Source organism: Ovis aries, chromosome 16 (genome assembly GCF_016772045.2).
Source record: "Ovis aries strain OAR_USU_Benz2616 breed Rambouillet chromosome 16, ARS-UI_Ramb_v3.0, whole genome shotgun sequence".
Lineage (NCBI taxonomy): Eukaryota > Metazoa > Chordata > Mammalia > Artiodactyla > Bovidae > Ovis > Ovis aries.
Window position 1 is genome coordinate 22,212,449 of NC_056069.1, and position 19,834 is coordinate 22,232,282.

The following is a 19,834-nucleotide window of genomic DNA, read 5'->3' on the forward strand; positions in this document are numbered from 1 at the left end:
GGTGAAAGCTGGGGATCCTGTATAGGATTTCTAAAATGGAAAACAGCAAAAACATTCCAGCTTTCTGAGAAAACATCTTGAGGATGTTAACTTAAACATTTTTGCTTTAAGATTATGCTCTTTATAATCAGAATATATTTAAACATGAAGTGGGATGGAAGAAGCTAAAAGAAATGTGGGTAAACAAAATCAGAACAATCAAAAATACTAAAAAAAGAAAGCAAAATTACTCTTACAGTGAGCAGTAAAGAGAAAATTCTATAATTAATGTGCAAATGAAAAATAAAGTGGTTTTTTACCATTCATTCAATAAACTTGTTAAGCAGTTGATAATAAAAGGGCTATTTTAAGTAGTTTTTTCTCTAAACTCAAAAGTAATCACCATAAAGGAATAAAGTATAACTTTGTTTTAAAAAGTGAATAAACCACAATGTGTTTAGAGACCAATATCTTGAACACTACAGAGAACGACAATATTCTGAAAATCCAGTTTATTTTCCACGTGGACAGATCCAGTCAGTGTGATCAGTTTTTCTGCATGTGTAATAATTTATCAAAATAAGTTTTCCCACAAGACTCTTTTCCATCAACTCTGAAAATCCTGGTCTTACAATATACCCAAATAAAGCTCTTGAAAATCACCTCCTTAAATTTGGAAGAAAGTGTGGCAAGTCTTTCCTGTTATATTTACTGAACTACAAATGGCTAAAGAGCAATTTATGTTTTAAAACGTGACTAGCACAACAGTTGAGTTCAGGAAATTAACGTTTTAGTGCACTTTGCTCCAGTTTTAGCCAACATGCTACATTGTCCTTTTTTGGAGGGGGAAGGCTGGGGACAGTGCCACACTAAGTGGACTTGAGGATTTCCATTGTACGAAAAGGTATGACTCTGCAAGCAGAACAGTGTAAGCTGCCTTTTTTCTTAAGACCTGGACATTTTAAGACAGAAGCTTTGCAAAACATTACACAATTTTTTTATTATTAAATGAGAAACTCTCATTTGTTACATCGTCACATTGCTAGTCAGAGAAATGCTGCAGTGATGAAGAAAGTCAATGTTGGATCAACCAAAGTCCTCATTTCTACAACATTCATTTACAAGGAAATAATGTTCAACACAGCCCAACACAACATTCTTGGTTTTCTTCATATTGAAGTCCCCCAAAAAATCATCTTCTAATGGGGTATTTTACTACATAAATTATAGTTCTTCATTTTTACAATTCACCCCAAACTGTATGAGAGATGTATCACACTAAAATTTCTAAAGCTGTTAGGAAATCCTTCACACATCGTCATCATCTGATGTGTCACTGCTACTTGTCTCTGTGTCGTCATTCTCAATAGTGGGTTTGAAAGTGCTGTTTTTCCAGGGTCCAAACTTGAAGTCACAGATCAGGCCATTTTTCAAAATACCATTTTTCCTCAGACCATTCTTCTGTAACTAAAATATCAACAGAAGTAAACTGAATAAATAAATTATCCTCCAAGAGTTACTACAAACTAAGAATGCTCTAGAAACTAAATGTAACCAAGAACACATTAAAGGTAAAAAAACTCCACAGATTACAGTATCATTTCCGAAAAACTAGCTATATAGGTAACTATAGATCAAACCAATATAACAAAATATTTCCTAGGAATAAATCACTACTCTTGGGAGAGCTGCATTTACAGCATACCAAACCATTTACATATATACACATATATATTCTAATGTTTTGGGGTGTGTGTGTATATATATAGACAGACAGACAGAGAAAGAGATACTACTTATCAATCTATACCCATGCAGATAGATAGGTATCTATACACCCATATTCACACAGCATTATCTACAACAGCCAAAGGTGGAAGCACCCCAAGTGTCCATCAATGGACGAATGGATAAACAAAATGTGGCACATACACATACAATGGGTTATTGTGTCTCTGAAAAAAGATACTCTGACTGACCCATGCTACAACATAGGTGAACCTCGAAGACATTCTGCTAAGTGAAATAAGCCAGTCACAAAAGGACAAACACTGCATGATTTCACTTACATAAGGGGCTAAGGCAGTGAAATTCAGAGACAGAAACCAGAGTGCTGGTTTCCAAGGGTTGGGAGGAACAAGGAATAGAGTTATGGTTTAATAGGTACAGAGGTTCAATTTTACAAAACGAAAAGACCTCTGGAGGTGAGTGGTGGTAATGTCTGCATAACAACGTGAATGTACCTAAATGCCACAGAACTGTATGCTTAAAAATGATCTAAACGGTAAATTTTATGCTATTTGCATTTTGGCACAAATTTTTTTTTTAGGATGACAAATCTATTAAGTAAATATAACTAATTTCCTCAAAAATTTCATTCAAACCATGTGAAAAGTGTTTTGAAGATTATTAACATTGATAATACTTCTATATAATAGAAAATTACTTCTATATGACCAGAACTATTTCCAAAAAGTATAATGGATTTTTTAAAAAAAATTGAAAAACTCCCTGAGATTTCCCTCAACTCCACCATGCATCTTCTAAGAAATACTCCCTGGTGGCTCAGTGGTATAGAATTCACCTGCCAACATAGTAGATCAGGTTTGATCCCTGGGTTGGGAAAATGACCTGGAGAAGGAAATAGCAACCCACTCCTATATTACTGCCTGGGAAATCACATGGACAGAGGAGCCAGAACAGCTATAGTTCACTGGGTCAAGAGTCGGACAGGACTTAGTGACTAAACAACTCTTTCAAAAGAGCAACTATGAAGACATTAAAAATATATATTTAAGATGTTACAGGATATCAAAATTCCTGTGCCAAGAAAAGGATATAAGATGAAATTACATTTAAGAAAGCTACTGTTTTTCTACTTATCACCAAGTCATTTTTTAAATGCCTAGAAAATGATAAATCAGACACATTCTTTACACTAATTTCTAAGCACTGCAGATCCGTGGATTTAAAGAAATTGGCCTTGAAGACCTATTTAAAACAAAGGCAAATCTGACCTATAAGGTGATGCTCAACAAATCCCTAAATAAAACTTCTATCTCACCCCTTAAAAATGCTTAGTTATATGTTGTTCTGATTAAGGAAGGGCTATTTTTAAAGTGAGCTTACATCACTCAGTTCTTACCTGTTCACTAATAACTTGGAATTCTCTCATTTCATCCTCAGTTAAGGGTGCACATGTTTCATCATTTTCACTGTCTTCTTGCCAACCCATCTCCTTTAACAATCTGGAAAGGGATGGAAATGAATACATTTAATTTAGAATTTCACCCAAATTAAGTCCTTTTATATTATGTGCAAGAAAACATGATCCATTATACAAAGTCTGCACAAAAGATGTTAGGGTTTATGCTTTAAATATCTTTCTGAAAATGAGTAGGTAAGATTATGCCCAATAAACTGTTTTAAATAATAAGATCAGAATGAAATGCCTAATTACTTTATCTTTGATGTAAGAGGTTCTTTAGGCTAAAAACTGAAGAAAATTTGCTAAATTCTTATACTAAAAGCAGAAGCAATACACCTCCCCATCTTCTTTAGGGCCACTATAGTTCATCATGTTCTTAGCTATTCACTAGGTTTTCTACTTGTTTTTCTTTTTTTTTTTTTTAAATAATTACATCCCTTAAGCACTTGTTACTCCTTTTTATACCTAACTCATTTTTCAAACTGAACCTGTCACAAATTGACTACTCTGTAGATCTTTAATACTGTAAAACAATCTCATAAAAAACAAGTGCTCAGAGACTTGAAATATACCCATAATTTCACCTAAAGCCTTTGACTGTGTGGAGCATCACAAACTGTAGAAAACTTTTTAAGAGATGGGAATACCAGACCATCTTACCTGTTTCTTGAGAAACCTGTATGCAGGTCAAGAAGCAACAGTTAGAACCTTTTTATGGAACAACTGACTGGTTCAGGATTAAGAAAGGAGTACAACAAGGTGTTTATCGTCATCCTGCTTATTTAACTTATACACAGAGAACATCATGCAAAATGGCAGGCTGGACGAGTTACAAGCTAGAATCAAGACTGCCAGGAGAAACAGAAACCACCTCAGATATGCGAATGATACCAGCCTAATGGCAGAAAGCGAAGAACTAAAGAACCTCTTGATGAGGGTAAAGGAGAGTGAAAAAGCCAGCTTAAAACTCAGTATTACAAGAATTAAGATCATGGCATCTGGTCCCATCACTTTATGGTAAACGGAAGGGTAAAAGGTGGAAGCAATACCAGATTTCCTCTTCTTGGGCTGTAAGATCACTGTGGATGGTGACTGCAGCCATGAAATTAAAAGATGACTGCTTCTTGGCAGGAAAGCTATGACAAACTAGATAGTACAGTAAAAAGCAAAGACATGACTTTGCTGATAAGGTCCATATAGTCAAGATATGGTCTTTCCGGTAGTCATGCATGGATGTGAGAGCTGGACCATAAAGGCAGAGTGGCGAAGAACTGATGCCTTCTAATTGTGGTGCTAGATAATTAATGTTCTTGAGAATCCCTTTGACAGCAAGGAGATCAAGCCAGTCAATTTTAAAGGAAATCAACCCTGAATACTCATTGGAAGAACTACTGCTAAGCTCCAATACTTTGGCTACCTGATGGGAACAGCCAACTCGTTAGAAAAGACCCTGCCTGATGCTGGGAGAGAGTGAAAGCAGGAGAAGGGGGCACCAGACGATGACATGGTTGGATGGCATCACTGACTCAATGCACGTGAGTTTGAGCAAACTCCAGGAGACAGTGAAGGACAGGGAAGCCTAGAGTGCTGCAGTCCATGGGGTTGCGAACTCGGACATAACCTGGCAACTGAACAACAAAACACTATACCCACATTTTACAGATGAAGAACCATGATCATGTAAGTAAAAAATTTTGCCTACTTGATAGCAAAGCAGCAGAATTCTGGTTTTCTGCCTCCCCAGTTAATATACACTGCACCAAACTCTGTGGCCTCTGGACTAAACCCACAATTAGGAACAGATCATAACAGTGATCTGTACTTTGCCTTTTCATTAGCATTTCTTCTCATTCTCTTTCAAACTATTATCAAATCACTCTAATATCACTTTCACAATTACCACCCTCTGCCAAATATTTTCAACAGCTTCCCAATTCCTAAAAGAGCAAACTCCATAACACACAATGACCACAACTTCAAATTCCTTACATTAGAAAAAGCACAACACTAGAAGTGGAAGACCTGAGTCACAAATCCTACTCAAAAACCAGGTATAAGACAGAGCTCCTTCTTCATCTAAAGCATTCAGATAGTTTGACTAGATCTCTAAGACCCTGCCTTTGCAATGTATCTCTAACTCCATTTAGGACTCCACACTATTGTCAAGTTATGCTATACATCAGCCCTAAAACAAACATGCGTGTATTCTATTCTAAACAGCTTTTCATACCCCCATTTCAAAATGACTACCCAGTACCCTTGCTTGTATTGTCTCACCCTTTAAGATTTAATTTAGGTCCCAATTAAAACTTTCTAACTGGTACTCAAGCCATAATGCTATCTAACCCCAAATTCCTCTGAATTTCTCTGGAACTCATTTCTATTAATTCATTTGGTGCTTAGACAAGGTAACAATTACCTCTCTGATGTTGAAACTATCCTCAATATTGTGATGGTATACTGAAACTTGATAACTAGTAATATATATGCCAAATTATTTCATTTTAAATTTTAATTAACACATCTGAACAAAAAAAGTCATCCTTGAGAACTGTATCACTGATACCTAACTTTTTAAATCAAGCTACATGAGTACTTATGTATGTATGTTAACTTAAGAAAGTTTACAGGGAGGTCCCTAGTGGTCTAGTGGTTAGGATTAATGCTTTCACTATTGTGGGCTGGGTTCGCTCCCAGGTCGGGAAACAGATCCCACAGCCCTCCCCCCGCTCCCCGCCGAAGAGATTTACAGAAAATCTGAAGCCATGGAAAATAAATAGCACTCAATTTTCAGAGAAACACATGCTACAATATGGATGTACCTTGAAAGTATTACTGAAAGTAGACTGGTGGTTACCCAGGAAAGAGAGTAACAATGAGTAACTGTAAATGACCATGGGGTTTCTTTATGGAGTGAAAGAAATGTTCTGACTGTGGTGACAGCTACACAACTTCAAATACACCCAAAATTAACGAACCGAGTAAAAAAATTAAGAGTGTATATAAATTATATCTCGATGAAGTTGTTAAAAAAGAAATCAATTTTCCATGTAAAATCAAAATTTTGGGTAGAGAAAAAAGTAAAAACACCGACCTGTGTTCTGCTTCAAGTGAACTAGAAAGAACATCAGTCTGTGGGAAGGTTGAAGACCGAATGATCTGTTGGGAAATTACTGAGGCATTGCCATTCTCTTGTGGAATTTCATTTTCATCGAAGTTTCGGTTTATATCCCTTTCTTGGTGAGTACTGTTGCTGTTATGCAAATTAAATGAGTCGTCATCCTGATTTTTGAAGAGTTAAAAAAAAAATTAGAGAATAGTTATTAAAAAAGGAAACTTTAATAGATCCTGGTTAGATCTTCATGGATAAAACATAACTGTGATGTTTATATAATCATGTAGAAAACAGTTTCATAAGATGTAAAACTAAGTTGTGAAGGGAACTTACTAACTTCAAGTATTCACATCTATTCAACCAAAAATTAAAAGGACAAAGGCAGGCAAGATGGGGAAAACCAAAAGTACAAATATGAACAGGAATCTTTTAAATTTCATTTTTGAACAGCAACTAGAGTAAGAAAACTCTATTCAGAAAGGAATTCATTATTTATGCAAATAGCTAACTAGCCTTGCTTTCAGAAATATGAAAATATTCGAAGATTCTAAATAATATCTGTCCAACTATTCCAATGACATGCTAATGTCAAGCCCAAGAATTACACTACACGTTCAATTACCTTTTCTGAGCCCACATGGCTTTCATCTTCATGTTCCTCTTCCACTCTGTCCCTTTTCAATGCTTTCAAAAACTCACTCTTTTTATCTGTGCGCATTCGTGTCAGTTTGGTTAGACGAGGCTGCTGATTAAGTTTGTCAACAGGTGAAGAAGAATTTGAGCGATTACACTAGGAAAAAAATTTAGAATGTTGATAAATACATAGAGAACTAATATCAACATAAAGTTCACAACTATAATGACTTTCTATTTCACTTTCTTCACAATATACAACAAAATTGATTTTAAATTCTATTTTCTACTATCATTATTTTTAATCTATCTCACTGAATGATCTTTCTTATCCGAGAAACAAAGTCTGATAATACTAAGATCTATGATTCTAAATTAGGAGTTTTAAATATTATTTTATAAAATGGATCCTGAAATTGTTTAAATATTTATATATAGATATTTTTTAAAGCAGTTTTTAAAACTGTGTTCCACAGAGTTCGAAGGTTCTATGAACTAGTATAATTATTTATGCACAGGTACACTAAGGGTTTATCATATAGAATTTCACAAGGGAAGTTTTGTGGAAGAGCAGAGGAGCGTGGTAAAGGGACATGTACTGGAGTCTTTTTATTTTTCATATATTGAGAGTGGACTACAGAAGGAAAAAGAATGTTGGAATTCTGTGTCACAGGAATTTTAAGCCTTGGGAATAAATCAAAATGCTTAACTTAGCAATAACATCTGCAGACTATAATGAATTGAAGCCACAATTAACCAGCTGGGAATGCTGGTCCTTCTAGCACAGCTCTAAAATCCTATGACTGAGAACTAGTCAATGAGGGGGTTATAATATTCCAATATAGTACCCAGAACAATCTCAGTTATTATAATATAGTCACAAGTGTCTTTTGTCCCTGAACTGGTCAGGGAAGTCCCTCATCTAGAAGTTTCACAAAGCTGGCCAAATGAGAAAGAAATGTGTAAGCTATTAAGTATTCAAAGTCAGTAACCATGCATCTTTCTCTCTTCTTCCTCCTCTCCGTCCTGAGTGTTAATACTAAGAAAATGTCCATCATCCCCAAAAGAAGAGTATGTAAATCCTGATTTTTTAGTCAAGGTTTAATCCTATATCATAGCATAACTTTATGACAAAAGTAAAAACATCTGTTTTCATAATTCTTTTCTTAAAAATTACTCTTTCTGGGGCTTCCCTGGTGGCTCAGTGGTAAAGAACCTGCCTGCCAAACAGGAGACATGGGTTCAATCTCTGGGTCAGTAAGATCCCCTGGAAGAGGAAATGGCAAACCACTCCAATATCTTTGCCAGGGAAATCCCATGGACAGAGGAGTCTGGTGGGCTACATCTATGGGGTCACAAAGAGTTGGACACAGACTTAGCAGGAGACACAGGTTCCACCCCTGATCCAGAAGATTCCACATGCTGAGGAGCAACTCAACTTGTGCACCACAACTACTGAACCTGCGATCAAGAGCCCAGGAGTTCCAACTACTGAGCCCATATGCTGCAACCACTGATGCCTAAGCACCCTAGAGCCTGTGCTCCACAAGGGAAACCCAGGCACTGCAACTAGACAGTAGGCCCCGCTTGCCAAAACTTAAGGAAAGCCTGTACAGCAATGAAGACCCAGCAGAACCAAAAACAAATAATTTTTTTTTAAACTACTCCTTCTGGTTAATGGGTTACACATGTTTATTTTACCATAGAATTTTCTATACTTTAGGTTATTTGGACATTGTGTTAGTAATTTTTAAAATTAGCCCTCCTTAAATTGCAAAATTAGTTAGCAAACAGAGAGAAGTATCTGAATTCTGGAAGAACTAAAGTCTCTCATTAAATTTGTTCAATGAATCTATGCCTTTTGTTCACTGTTAATTAAATTATCATGATTCAGATACATTTGGCTCCTCAGGAGTACTTTTATTAAATGCCATACCTCTTTCACTGAAGTTGTTGATGGACTAAAATTCTTAGCAGTTGATTTAAAAGCATTAAAGTTGCCAACACCATATGTAGACTCATGAGGGAAAGAAGTCCCAACTTTGTTTTCTTTAGTTTGGCTTTTCCATTGTGTAGGCTAAAGAAAAAACACACAAACATTAATTAATGTGCATCTAAACAGATTACATAGAGGAAAGAGAGAACAAAGTGAATACTATAAAATAACTAAATATGACTTAAAAAATTATTTTGTATTGTATATTAATCATTTCTACATGGTTCTCTCTTTTTTTTTTTTTAAACAAATAAAATCAAAATCTGGTATTCAGATAAAACATTTAACTACCTTGCTTTTTTTCCAAGTTTTATCTTAAGTTAGGTTTCTTTTGCCTAATACCAAGAAAACACAAGTGAGAGTTTCAAAAGCCTAAAACTAAAGATTAAGTACAGCATTTTATACCATTATTAAGCAAATATATCACAGACGCATCTGGCAAACAAGTATTTACAGATTTCATTTACTACTGACTATTGTAACAAGAAAACATACACAGACAAACACACAAACCACTTAAAAGATAATTTAAGGATACACACTGGCCCAACACTTTCCACTTAGAAATCAGCAGCCCACCAATACCCTCCCTACTTCGATGTGAATTTTTCAACATTTTTTTGGCCAAAGTAATTCAGTTGATATCAACTTGTAACTTGCATGTTAAACAATTTAGAACTTACTTTTGTAGGTGGAGCAGCAGGCTTAGGAACTAAGCCTTTATAAACACTTGGACCAGTCCCATTCTTAACTGGCTGTGACTGAAGATTTCCTACTACTGGGAATCCAGATAGTTGTAAGTCTTTTGTATTACCTTTCTTAATGACCAGCATCCTCTGAGTTCTAGATTTAGGATTCGGGGGATATTCTGTATAAATAAAGCACGAGCAACAGTTATACAGTTTAGATTTTAGCATAAAATTAAGTCACCAAGAAAAGCATATTCCAAACTTTACTATATTTAAAAATAACAGCTGCTTCTTGGATAAAATGGCTAAGCTATGTAAGTATGAATTGTATTCTTGCTTGAGAAATAAAGCTTCAACAATCATCAGACCATAGCAAGGAACTGAGCAGTGTCAAGTAACATTCTGAGATGAATTCAGTTAGACAGTGGCCTAGAATGCTAACTATGACCAAGCCAAAATTAATTACATTCGAGTATATTTTTCAATTATAAATTTCATCCTAACAGCTCTTAAGACTTGAAATACAAGATACATTTTCCTCTTTTCCATTTTGAAAAGAGTTTTACTAATTCTTTTTATTTCATTCATAAAATTATTACCAATAAGAAAGGATCTACAGTCCCTCTATTTCTAAATTCCTGCTTAATTTATGACTAATGAAAAGGGGAACTGCTTTCACAATACCAGTTCATTCAAATATTTACTGGCCATCGAAAGTAAACTGAAGGCATTGTGCAAGCTGTAGGGGATCCAACTCAATCTTTGCTTTTGAAGATTATACCAGAAAGTTTTTCTCAAAACAACTGAATTTGCTAAAATATGAAATATAATTTCTAGAGTTTAATCAGTTAATCTGTAACCAAACAGTTAATGTGTAATTAAACAGGTGTTACAATGAGCATGTTCCCAACAATGGCAGTGACATGTTTTTCTTCCTATAGAAAAAACTCTGAAAGCCATCAGTTTCACCACTGAAGAGTTTCAAAGAAAAGAATTAACTGGAAACAAAACTGCAGAAAATGTAAATTAAATTAGTTTAAGATATGATCCTATAAGACAGTGAGTAGTACATATGTATATAATGATGGCCTGCATCAAACAAACCAACCTTTCTATTGATTTATCTCAGAAACTAAACGACTACTAGGGATACAGAGGCATTCTCAAAGTCCCTCTGAAACTTAAACTCTTCAAACTATAGAGCTGATAAAGTAGTTCATTTATTGTAATGCTAAAAAAAAATAAAATAAAAGAACAAGAACCTGAGCCCTGGTGGTCCAGTGGTTAGGACTCAGTGCTTTCACTGCACAAGCCCTGTGGTGTAGCAAAAACAAGCAAACAAATGACAATACAGACCACTCAAGAACCTAAAGCAAACTGAGAAAACATTCATCTTTCTGAAAGTTAAACATTGAAAGTGTACCTACTAGGGCAAACATTCCAACTTTTCAGCTACCCACAAAGGCCCAGGATATGAAGGCTAAGAAAAATATTTTCAGGCACACAAGGACACTAATTACATCACCACTATATAGTTTTTCTGAAGAACTAACACACTGAAGTCAAAACGAAAATGAAGAATAATGACCTTACACAGAGATCCAATGAAGAACATTAGAAATAGTGCTAAACAATTTTAAGTTTTACAATTACTTCTGGTAAGCAGAAGGTGACAGCATAAATAAAATTAATAAAAAGACTCCTGAAATTACCAATTCTTTAAATTAGAATATAAGAGATAACAGTCTGGTACTCAAAATCTAAGTTAATGAACCTCAGGAATCTGAGGGATGACTGACTGATGCTGGGAAATGCAAAAAGTCTTAGAGTCTCTACGGTCTGATCTCAGAAAAATCCAAGTGCTGAAGTAGGAGGCGGTTTTATCTGTGCACCACAATAAGTTCATACATAACTGGCAAAGACTTCTATCCCAATATCGTCTATTAAGCACACAAGTTTACCTTCCTTCCCTTTTAGATCCTTATGTTAAAATTACCATAATAAGGGTTAGTCGCTCAGTCACCTCTGACTCTTTGCAATCCCAAGGACTGTAGCCCGGCTCGTCTGTCCACGGGATTCTCCAGGCAAGAATACTGGAGTGAGTTGCCACTCCCTTCTCCAGGAGATTTTCCTGACCCAGAGATCTAACCCAGGTCTCCTACATTGCTTGCAGGCAGGTTCTTTACCATCTGAGCTACCAGGAAGCCCCTCAAACTATAATGAAGGAGTAAACAAATACAGCAATAAAGAATAGGAGGAAGTTCCTCAACAATGAATGATATCAACCCATATTTCTAGAGAGTAAATAAAGTAAAGAAACAAACTTCAGCTTAGTGTGTGCACAAAGAAACCCAACAGCTGAGGAGGGGACTACACAGAATCCTGGATTGTAGAGTGGGACTTGGAAATGCCATATAAAGCACAAGACAGAAATGAAATCTTTTCAGACAAAAATTAATCACCAAGGAAAGTAAATCTACTGAAGTAAAATCTTTACTAAAGCAAATCCTAAACAATGTACTTTAGGCAGAAGTAAATGATTTCACATTGAAGGCTGAGGATACAAGATGAAAAAGAAATATTTTTGTACATAAGTCATCACTGATCAAAACTAGAAGACAGAAGAGGAGAACAGATAAACACGCAGGGATGATTAAGTCTCAATGTAATTTCTGACTACAAAGTTCATCTTTCCTAAAACTGGATTTCCAGAAGAGGTCTCTGGTGCAAAGAATGAAAGAAAATCCTACAAAGAAAAATGAAGCCCAAGAAATCAGTCACAGACAAGAGGTAATAAAGTAAAAGATAATAAAGGTACCTAAAAGATGATGAAAGGGACTGGGAGGAAAAAGAAAGCAGACACAGTGCTGACAGACTGACTTACATAAGCATTCATATTCAAATAGTACAGAAATTAAGACCATGTGCTTTCGTACCAGATTTACAGAATTTTGATACTTGCTCCAACATCACTAGTTAATCTCATCTATAAAATGAAAACAGTTATTGTCTCGGAATTACAGTGAAATGTTCTTTCCACTGTAATAGGTAACTGTATTTCAAATTAAAGGTGTCTTTTTGAAGAATTTTAAACCTAAAATTTAAATTGAACAACCACAAGAGTATAGAAGATGAGAAAAATTACAACAGAAATAAACAAAATAAAGACTAACCTATATCATTTATTATCTATGCTGAACACACTATACAAACCTGCCTGTTTAACAAGAAACGTGTTCCTAGTCTGATGAGCCAGGATGGCATGGCGGCCAAAAATAGTGGTGTTCACCTGGTGACGTGCTCCCAACTGTGTGTGCCACCGGTGTCTGTGTCCTCAGGGTGAGCTGCAGGCAATTCCTACCAGCCTTCCCTGCTGCTCTGGGAGACTCTCCAAGAGCAGCAGATACAGGTTATTGAACTGCTGGTATCATGAGACTGGCTGACCAAAATTGAGAACTTGGACTTCAGAATCCCTACTTTTTCATAGAGACATTCTAGCTAAGTGCTCAAATTAATGTGTTAAATATCAATAAAAGAACACAGGAACCAAAAAGATGAGAGAGGAAGGGGGAGAGGGAAGGGAGAAGGGAAAGAGGCAGGGTGGGAAAGCTGGTTCTTGATGGTAATAATCACATCTAAGCAATGGCAAAGGTGATGGCAGCACTAGTAACTTAAATCTGCATCATTTCTATTACTTAACTGGTTTATCTATTCATAGATTATCTCTGCAAATTCTCCTGACATGAACCTTCTGAGCTAGGTGTTGAATCTGTTGGATTCAAACAGTATCCAATGACTCTTTCTATACTTTCTTCACTTTATCAACTGGTAAACTTCCTGAAAAAGATTCAAACTGCTCTTTTTTTTTTTAAGAGAAAATTTATGCATTGATGAAAGACATGAACACTTATAAAGAAGAACTAGTGATTTCGGTGACTTCCTTCTATAAATCATATATGCTTATTATTTCATATAAAGCAGATATTCAAATTGCCTTCAAAATACCTAAAGGCAAAATGAGTTGTAGATTTTCATATCATTATTTTCTTCTATCCTCACAAACAACTGTAATCCGATGATACCTGGCTTTAAATATTGTTTTATCATCTTGTTATTTCATGATCTCCCAGTATCTTTGAATGTTGCAGTAAGTTTTGTTCCTTAAATACAAAGCCAATAGTGGAGGGGAGAGGCTCAATCTTTTGAAGAAAAATTAGAATTAAAACACACTGCCACGTATAATACAAAGTAAGTTGGCCACATGCATAAGTCAGAGCTGACATCTCAATTCCATATTCTCTTTTCTGTTTTCATGCTCTCCATACAGCTGGCTTATATTGAGTCAATCAGTTTTCCCTTTTATTTTTTAATCTATCACTTTTTGTCTTTTTGTAAATCTATCAGAATCTTCCTCACTTACTGGTTTTGAACTTAATTAGCTAACTCATATTAAACAGCTGTAACATGATCAAGGATACCAATTTAACAGACAACTTACTATTAACAATGCTTTTCTCATTAGTATTAGCATAGTGCTCCATCTTCATCTCAGAGACAAGAAAATTCACTGAGATTAAGTAAGCTTCCCAAAGTCTAAATAACTAAAGAGTAGAAGACCTAATGTCAGCACCCCAAACTATCTGATAATGCACTTAACCACTATATTATAATACTGGAGAAAATGGATTAGAGTATTGGCTAGGTCAGACAGTTCAAAATGTATACCATTCTCAACTAAAATACTACTATAAGCCTATACTGAATGGTCAAAATAGGAGGCTTGAAAGTGTACACTACCAAGTCAGGGTCCGCCCTTCCCCTCATCACAGTGATGACAATTATTAGTTTAGTTTCCTCATCATGATATAAGAGGCAACTTTACTGTGTGAATAATAGTCAAGTGAAGGATAAATAGTATTTTGTTTTCACACTAATTTGAAGAGGAAACTCAATCACATAAGACAACAACATACAAATATCAGAAGCAAAGAATCGGTACCATAGCAATAAAGCCAACTGAACACTAATTTTAAAGGACAGAAATATTTTCAAGATTATTTTTCTATGATTGATATTATTTGAATATTGCTATTTTTGATATTTTAGATAATGTAAAAATATTTTGTTTTACAGTAGTATGAGACTTTTAGTCACATGAGTTTCACTGACATAATGTCAAAGAAGGGGCATGATATTCTTTCCTTTAACAAGGTACCCACATTACTCATACAAAAAAGAGCAGGCTTTCTAAAACAAAAACAATTTAATTGATGAACACTATTTCTAACTCTCTTACTTATGTCAGGTCATCTAATCAAACTCTTAATTTTCCCTTCTCAACTTTGAACATGTGCTGTATTACCTTTTTCTTACTGTTATGTTAGCAACTGTTTTCACTTGAGACACTGAAGGAACATAGACTCATACCAATATATAAATAATCTAACTACAGAATACTTTTATATAAAGCCATCTGATAAAGATTATTCCCTTCTCTTAATCCCTTTACAAAGTCACCTTAAACACTTCACTTGTTTTCATGACCTAAAACCTCATTTAGTGTTATCATGTCACTCAACCTGTATGCTAGTGACTAGTATCATTAGAATTCTCTAGATAACAATCCATCTTTAAGAACTGGTCACCAATTTGCTTTAATTTAGAAGGCTAAACAAATAAAGTTCATAGTACTATATCAAATACAAGCAAAAATTAGGAAGTTCATCAAATTATCAAGGGATAAACACAAATGTAAATGCTGAGTTGAAACAAAACTAATTAACAGTGACTAAAGGTTTTCATCGGAGAAGGCGATGGCATCCCACTCCAGTACTCTTGCCTGGAAAATCCCATGGACGGAAAAGCCTGGTAGGCTACAGTCCATGGGGTCTCAAAGAGTCGGACATGACTCAGCGACCTCACTTTCACTTTTCATTTTCATGCATTGGAGAAGGAAATGGCAACCCACTCCAGTGTTCTTGCCTGGAGAATCCCAGGAACGGCGGAGCCTGGTGGGCTGTCGTCTATGGGGTCGCACAGAGTCGGACACGACTGAAGCGACTTAGCAGCAGCAGCAGCAGAGTTTTTCATTATTTAGTATCTTAAGCACAAAATGTTAGGCTCTGTTAATACTATGTTGCTGACATATCATGTCAACACAGAATAGCCAGTAGGACTTCTAAAAACACAAGTCAATTTGATAGTTACTAATGTCTCAAACCGGAGAAGGCAATGGCACCCCACTCCAGTACTCTTGCCTGGAAAATCCCATGGATGGAGGAGCCTGGTAGGCTGCAGTCCATGGGGTTGCTAAGAGTCCGGACATAACTGAGCGACTTCACTTTCACGCATTAAAGAAGGAAACGGCAACCCACTCCAGTGTTCTTGCCTGGAGAATCCCAGGGATGGGGAAGCGTGGTAGGCTGCCGTCTCTGGGGTCGCACAGAGTCGGACACGACTGAAGCGACAGCAGCAATGTCTCAAACTGCATACAAATGCATATCATTTTCTCTCTTTCTCATTACTCAAATCAATCACCCAGCTAAATTATTTAAAAATTCTCACAGAAACACTGAAGTGCCTTGATTTTTTTGTTTTAGATTTAAATTGCTAGATATAGGAGATAAATTTAGTATGAATCAAGCAACAGTAATCCTGGTTAGGATAAAAACACTACAAAAGTCAGTTGCAAACTACAAGGAGTTTCCAATAAAACTAAGTTCTAGGTAGAATTAAACATATTTAACAACAGGTTTAAACAGCTTAACTATTAATTCTTCATTCAAACTATTTTTTTAATTGGGATATTATGTTTAGACTCTTGCAATTTTTGATTTACAAAAGGACAGTTTCAGGGACAAACTGGTGGTATTTGTTTTTTAATATATATTACATTTCCATTATTAAATTTTGACTTACCTGGAAGGAAGTAGCACTAGAAAAGTTCTACTGAAAATTCTCTGTCTTCCTCAGGAACATAGCTATTTTAAATGTTGCAATGGGGATAACAATATTTGGGAACCCAGGGCATAAATTAAGAAAGGAATAGTGAAGTGTAACACAGTGAAAGTCTCATTGTATTCCTATGGGAAGTACTGGGAATTTAACAATTAATCAAGTCACAGTTTTTTTTTTCTAATGCAGACACACTTTTTAGTTTACCTAAGACACAGTAAAGAGTACATCGTCCTTTTAAACATCTTTTCAACTAATGCTCAAAATCCTTAGACCAACCCTGAAACAGTAGAACCAAAATCTTTATATTAATACATTTTATGCTCAATATTTTCAAAAATGTATTTCTAAATCATTTCTAAAATTATTAACCAAGGATCAGTACCAGTAGTATCTACAGGTAGTTTTATATGACAAATGCTCACTAACATTCTTGATTTTATTTACTTTCATTTTAATCAAATCCAAATTATTCCTAATTTCTTAAGAGATTTTATTTAACACCTTGCAGGTGGTTCTACATTCTTATGCAATCAGCTGTTCCCAGAAAAACTGAATAATAAGGAAACATACCTAAGAGAGGAGCTTGGGAGATTTTTTTGGTTGGGTATGTGTGTGTCTGGGCGTGTAGGCCTGGGGAGAGTGGTAGAAATACTAATTTGCAATACAGAAAAAACAATGCCATTCACATGGTTCTAACAAAAGTGTCTGACCACCCCCACCCCCACCCTCAAGAAGCCCTTAAATAAATTGGGAGATCAAAAGAAACAAAATAATTCCCCCAGCGTATCACCCCCAAATACAATAAAGAACAGCACAGGAAGTGGCAAAGTTTAAAATAATGCCTTTATCATTAGGACTATTATGCTGTCATAAGCCACGATCCTTTTGTTTTGGTAAATTTCTTATTTTCAATAGAAAAACACAAGAACGTGTGTACAAGTTCCAAAGCGGATGCATCGCCTCTGAATTTGGTATCAAATAATTAAATTTACTTTTCAGATATCAAATCTTCATATTTTAAATTATTCCATTATTTTAAACTTCACTTGAATCTTTAAAAAGCTAATTAAGTTACTCTAAGTGCAGTTTAATCTGTAGATGCTATCAAATTAAACTTTCAGCAGTTTTAAAGAAAAGGGAGTCATTACCAGAAACACTGTCAAGATTTGACAACCAAAAAGGCAAATAATTTCAAACATAGACTAGTTCTAGGCAAAATTTATACAATTACTTTTAAAACTGTCTATGTAGAACCATTTGCATTAAGTAAAAAAATTATTTTTATAGCATACTATGATTAAAAGTACTTATCTTTCCAGTTAAGTTTTCAACTTTGAAAAACTATAAATTGAGTTAAACTAAATTTTTTGTTTCAACAGATTATCAAGCTGCTCTCCAAATGATATCAATTCATTACATTTAACTTACTTTAAAAACTCATATCTGAATATATTTAATGGTACTAATATGTGTAAATAATTATCCAAATCAAGCTTTTCTTCTGTCCCCAATATCTTGTTTTTTTAAAGTGCTACCTTTTTTTAATAGCTTAGCACATCAAAAACAGGTATTTAAAAGATAAAGTTTAATTCTAGCCTACTATTTTAAAAAACACAAATCTGAAACCTAAAAATAACATTTTATACCCCTCAACGATAGATCAAAAATTACTTACCCCATACACCTGCAGCTAAAGATTTATTCTGATTTGGTTCTCTCTCATATTCAGGATTTAGAGATGGCTGGAAAAAAAAAAGGTGGAATAAAAAGAACAAATGTTTAAACTAATCATATTTAAGAAAAAAATTCCTTTTAAAAGTAATCTCAAGAATATACTGACAAATCTGACATAATGAACTCTTAACAACTAAACACAAATTATTCATAAATCTTACTTTCTACTTATTGTAACAATTAAAATGGTTAATATCTATACTCACACTAAGTTAAAGAAAACAAGGTGTCTTTAAATATTCTCCTCATCCTCAACTATGTGAAGAAAAAGTGTTAAAAAAAAAAAAAAGAAAGCAAATGCAGGAGAATGCAGTCTTTGCATCAATATGAGAAATCATCCTTTCTTAGGAAAGAGTTATCTACAGAAAGTCTCACGAAATGTAAAGACTAAAGATAACTGAACCAAAATAAATAAACAAACATTAAAAAATAATTGAACCTGTCAAGTGTGATCTCTGGAGAAAATGATATGTAATGATAAAATCTCCTGAGAGATTTGATGCTTAAATAGCACTTGTAGAAACCTCATTCATATTAAAATTACAAGCAACTTACAAAATCCTCAGCCTCAAACTGCTTGCGTTCTCTCTTGTCTTCTTTCCTCCCTGTTTCACTGTCAGGTATGTTGTTTTCATGTAGTCCTTGGCTTTTTCCAGAATGGAAAATACTGCTACGAGAACGGGAACTTCCACCATGGTATCCCCCTCGATGATTTATGTTTTCAGTACCATTTCTTCCATGTGTACGCCATCCATTTTTTTCTTTCCTTCCAAAGTTACCTTTTAAAAATAACGGCAAAGTATTACAAATTCAAAGATGGTTATGCTTAAAGACTCAATCACAATCAAAACAATTCTTGCAAGAATGTGAAGAAAACTCTTCTTAAATTCTATTTCTCAGCAACTTTACCTCCATTAGGACGTCCAATACCAGAATCAAAGCCATCTGAAGAGTTGTGTCGTCGGCGGTTCACATCATAACGATTTTCTGTCCATGAAAAGTTTTCAGAATGCTTTTCAAAATTCAATGACGACTGAAACAAATTATAAGCATACAGATAAACATACATATAAAATTTGACTAACTTTAGAAACTAGTAATACACTGGCTTCATTTATTCCCAAGAGTTTTAAATGATTAAGAAGAATATTTTATAATTATTTCAATGTGTTTGGTAACTGAAAACTTATGAGGGATTCCACTGTTCATCTATTTTTTCTACCTAAGATAAATGAGAGTACCATTCTTAAAGAGTTTAACAACTATATTCACCCAAAAACTTTAAAGGTAAAGCCACTGTAAAGGCGTCAAGACAAATATAGTACACTTCTTTTAAAATAAAACATAGTTATCGTGTATTTCACATTCTTTGATTTAAATAGCTCAAGGTTTTCTTCAAGATTAGAAAATTATGGCAAATGAAGCTATAGTTCTATTTTAAGTTCTCTATAGATTTATTTCCAAACTCTTCCCCAAAACAAGTGTTTTTAAAAAAACCTGTCAAAGGAAGAATGTTGTAAAAA

The 19,834-nt window shown here is 34.8% G+C and overlaps 1 protein-coding gene across 13 annotated transcripts in view; it reads right to left on the reverse strand.

The window, feature by feature from the left end:
* Window positions 1-476: 476 nt before the first annotated feature.
* Window positions 477-19,834, reverse strand: part of GPBP1 (GC-rich promoter binding protein 1) — a 70,260-nt gene continuing 50,902 nt past the window's right edge. For 6 of the 13 annotated variants that reach the window (XM_004016966.5, XM_060400248.1, XM_012096895.4 and 3 more), the window contains 10 exons: window positions 19,221-19,344; window positions 18,867-19,090; window positions 18,253-18,319; window positions 17,148-17,207; window positions 9,615-9,799; window positions 8,872-9,012; window positions 6,925-7,092; window positions 6,282-6,469; window positions 3,125-3,227; window positions 477-1,446 (listed from right to left, as the gene is read on the reverse strand). In XM_004016966.5, coding sequence (XP_004017015.1) covers window positions 1,288-1,446; window positions 3,125-3,227; window positions 6,282-6,469; window positions 6,925-7,092; window positions 8,872-9,012; window positions 9,615-9,799; window positions 17,148-17,207; window positions 18,253-18,319; window positions 18,867-19,090; window positions 19,221-19,344 — 1,419 coding nt within the window. In that variant the 3' untranslated portion in view covers window positions 477-1,287. The remainder of the gene's footprint in view (window positions 1,447-3,124; window positions 3,228-6,281; window positions 6,470-6,924; window positions 7,093-8,871; window positions 9,013-9,614; window positions 9,800-17,147; window positions 17,208-18,252; window positions 18,320-18,866; window positions 19,091-19,220; window positions 19,345-19,834) is intronic. The other 7 variants (XM_060400254.1, XM_012096898.4, XM_060400251.1 and 4 more) reach the window with 2 other exon arrangements.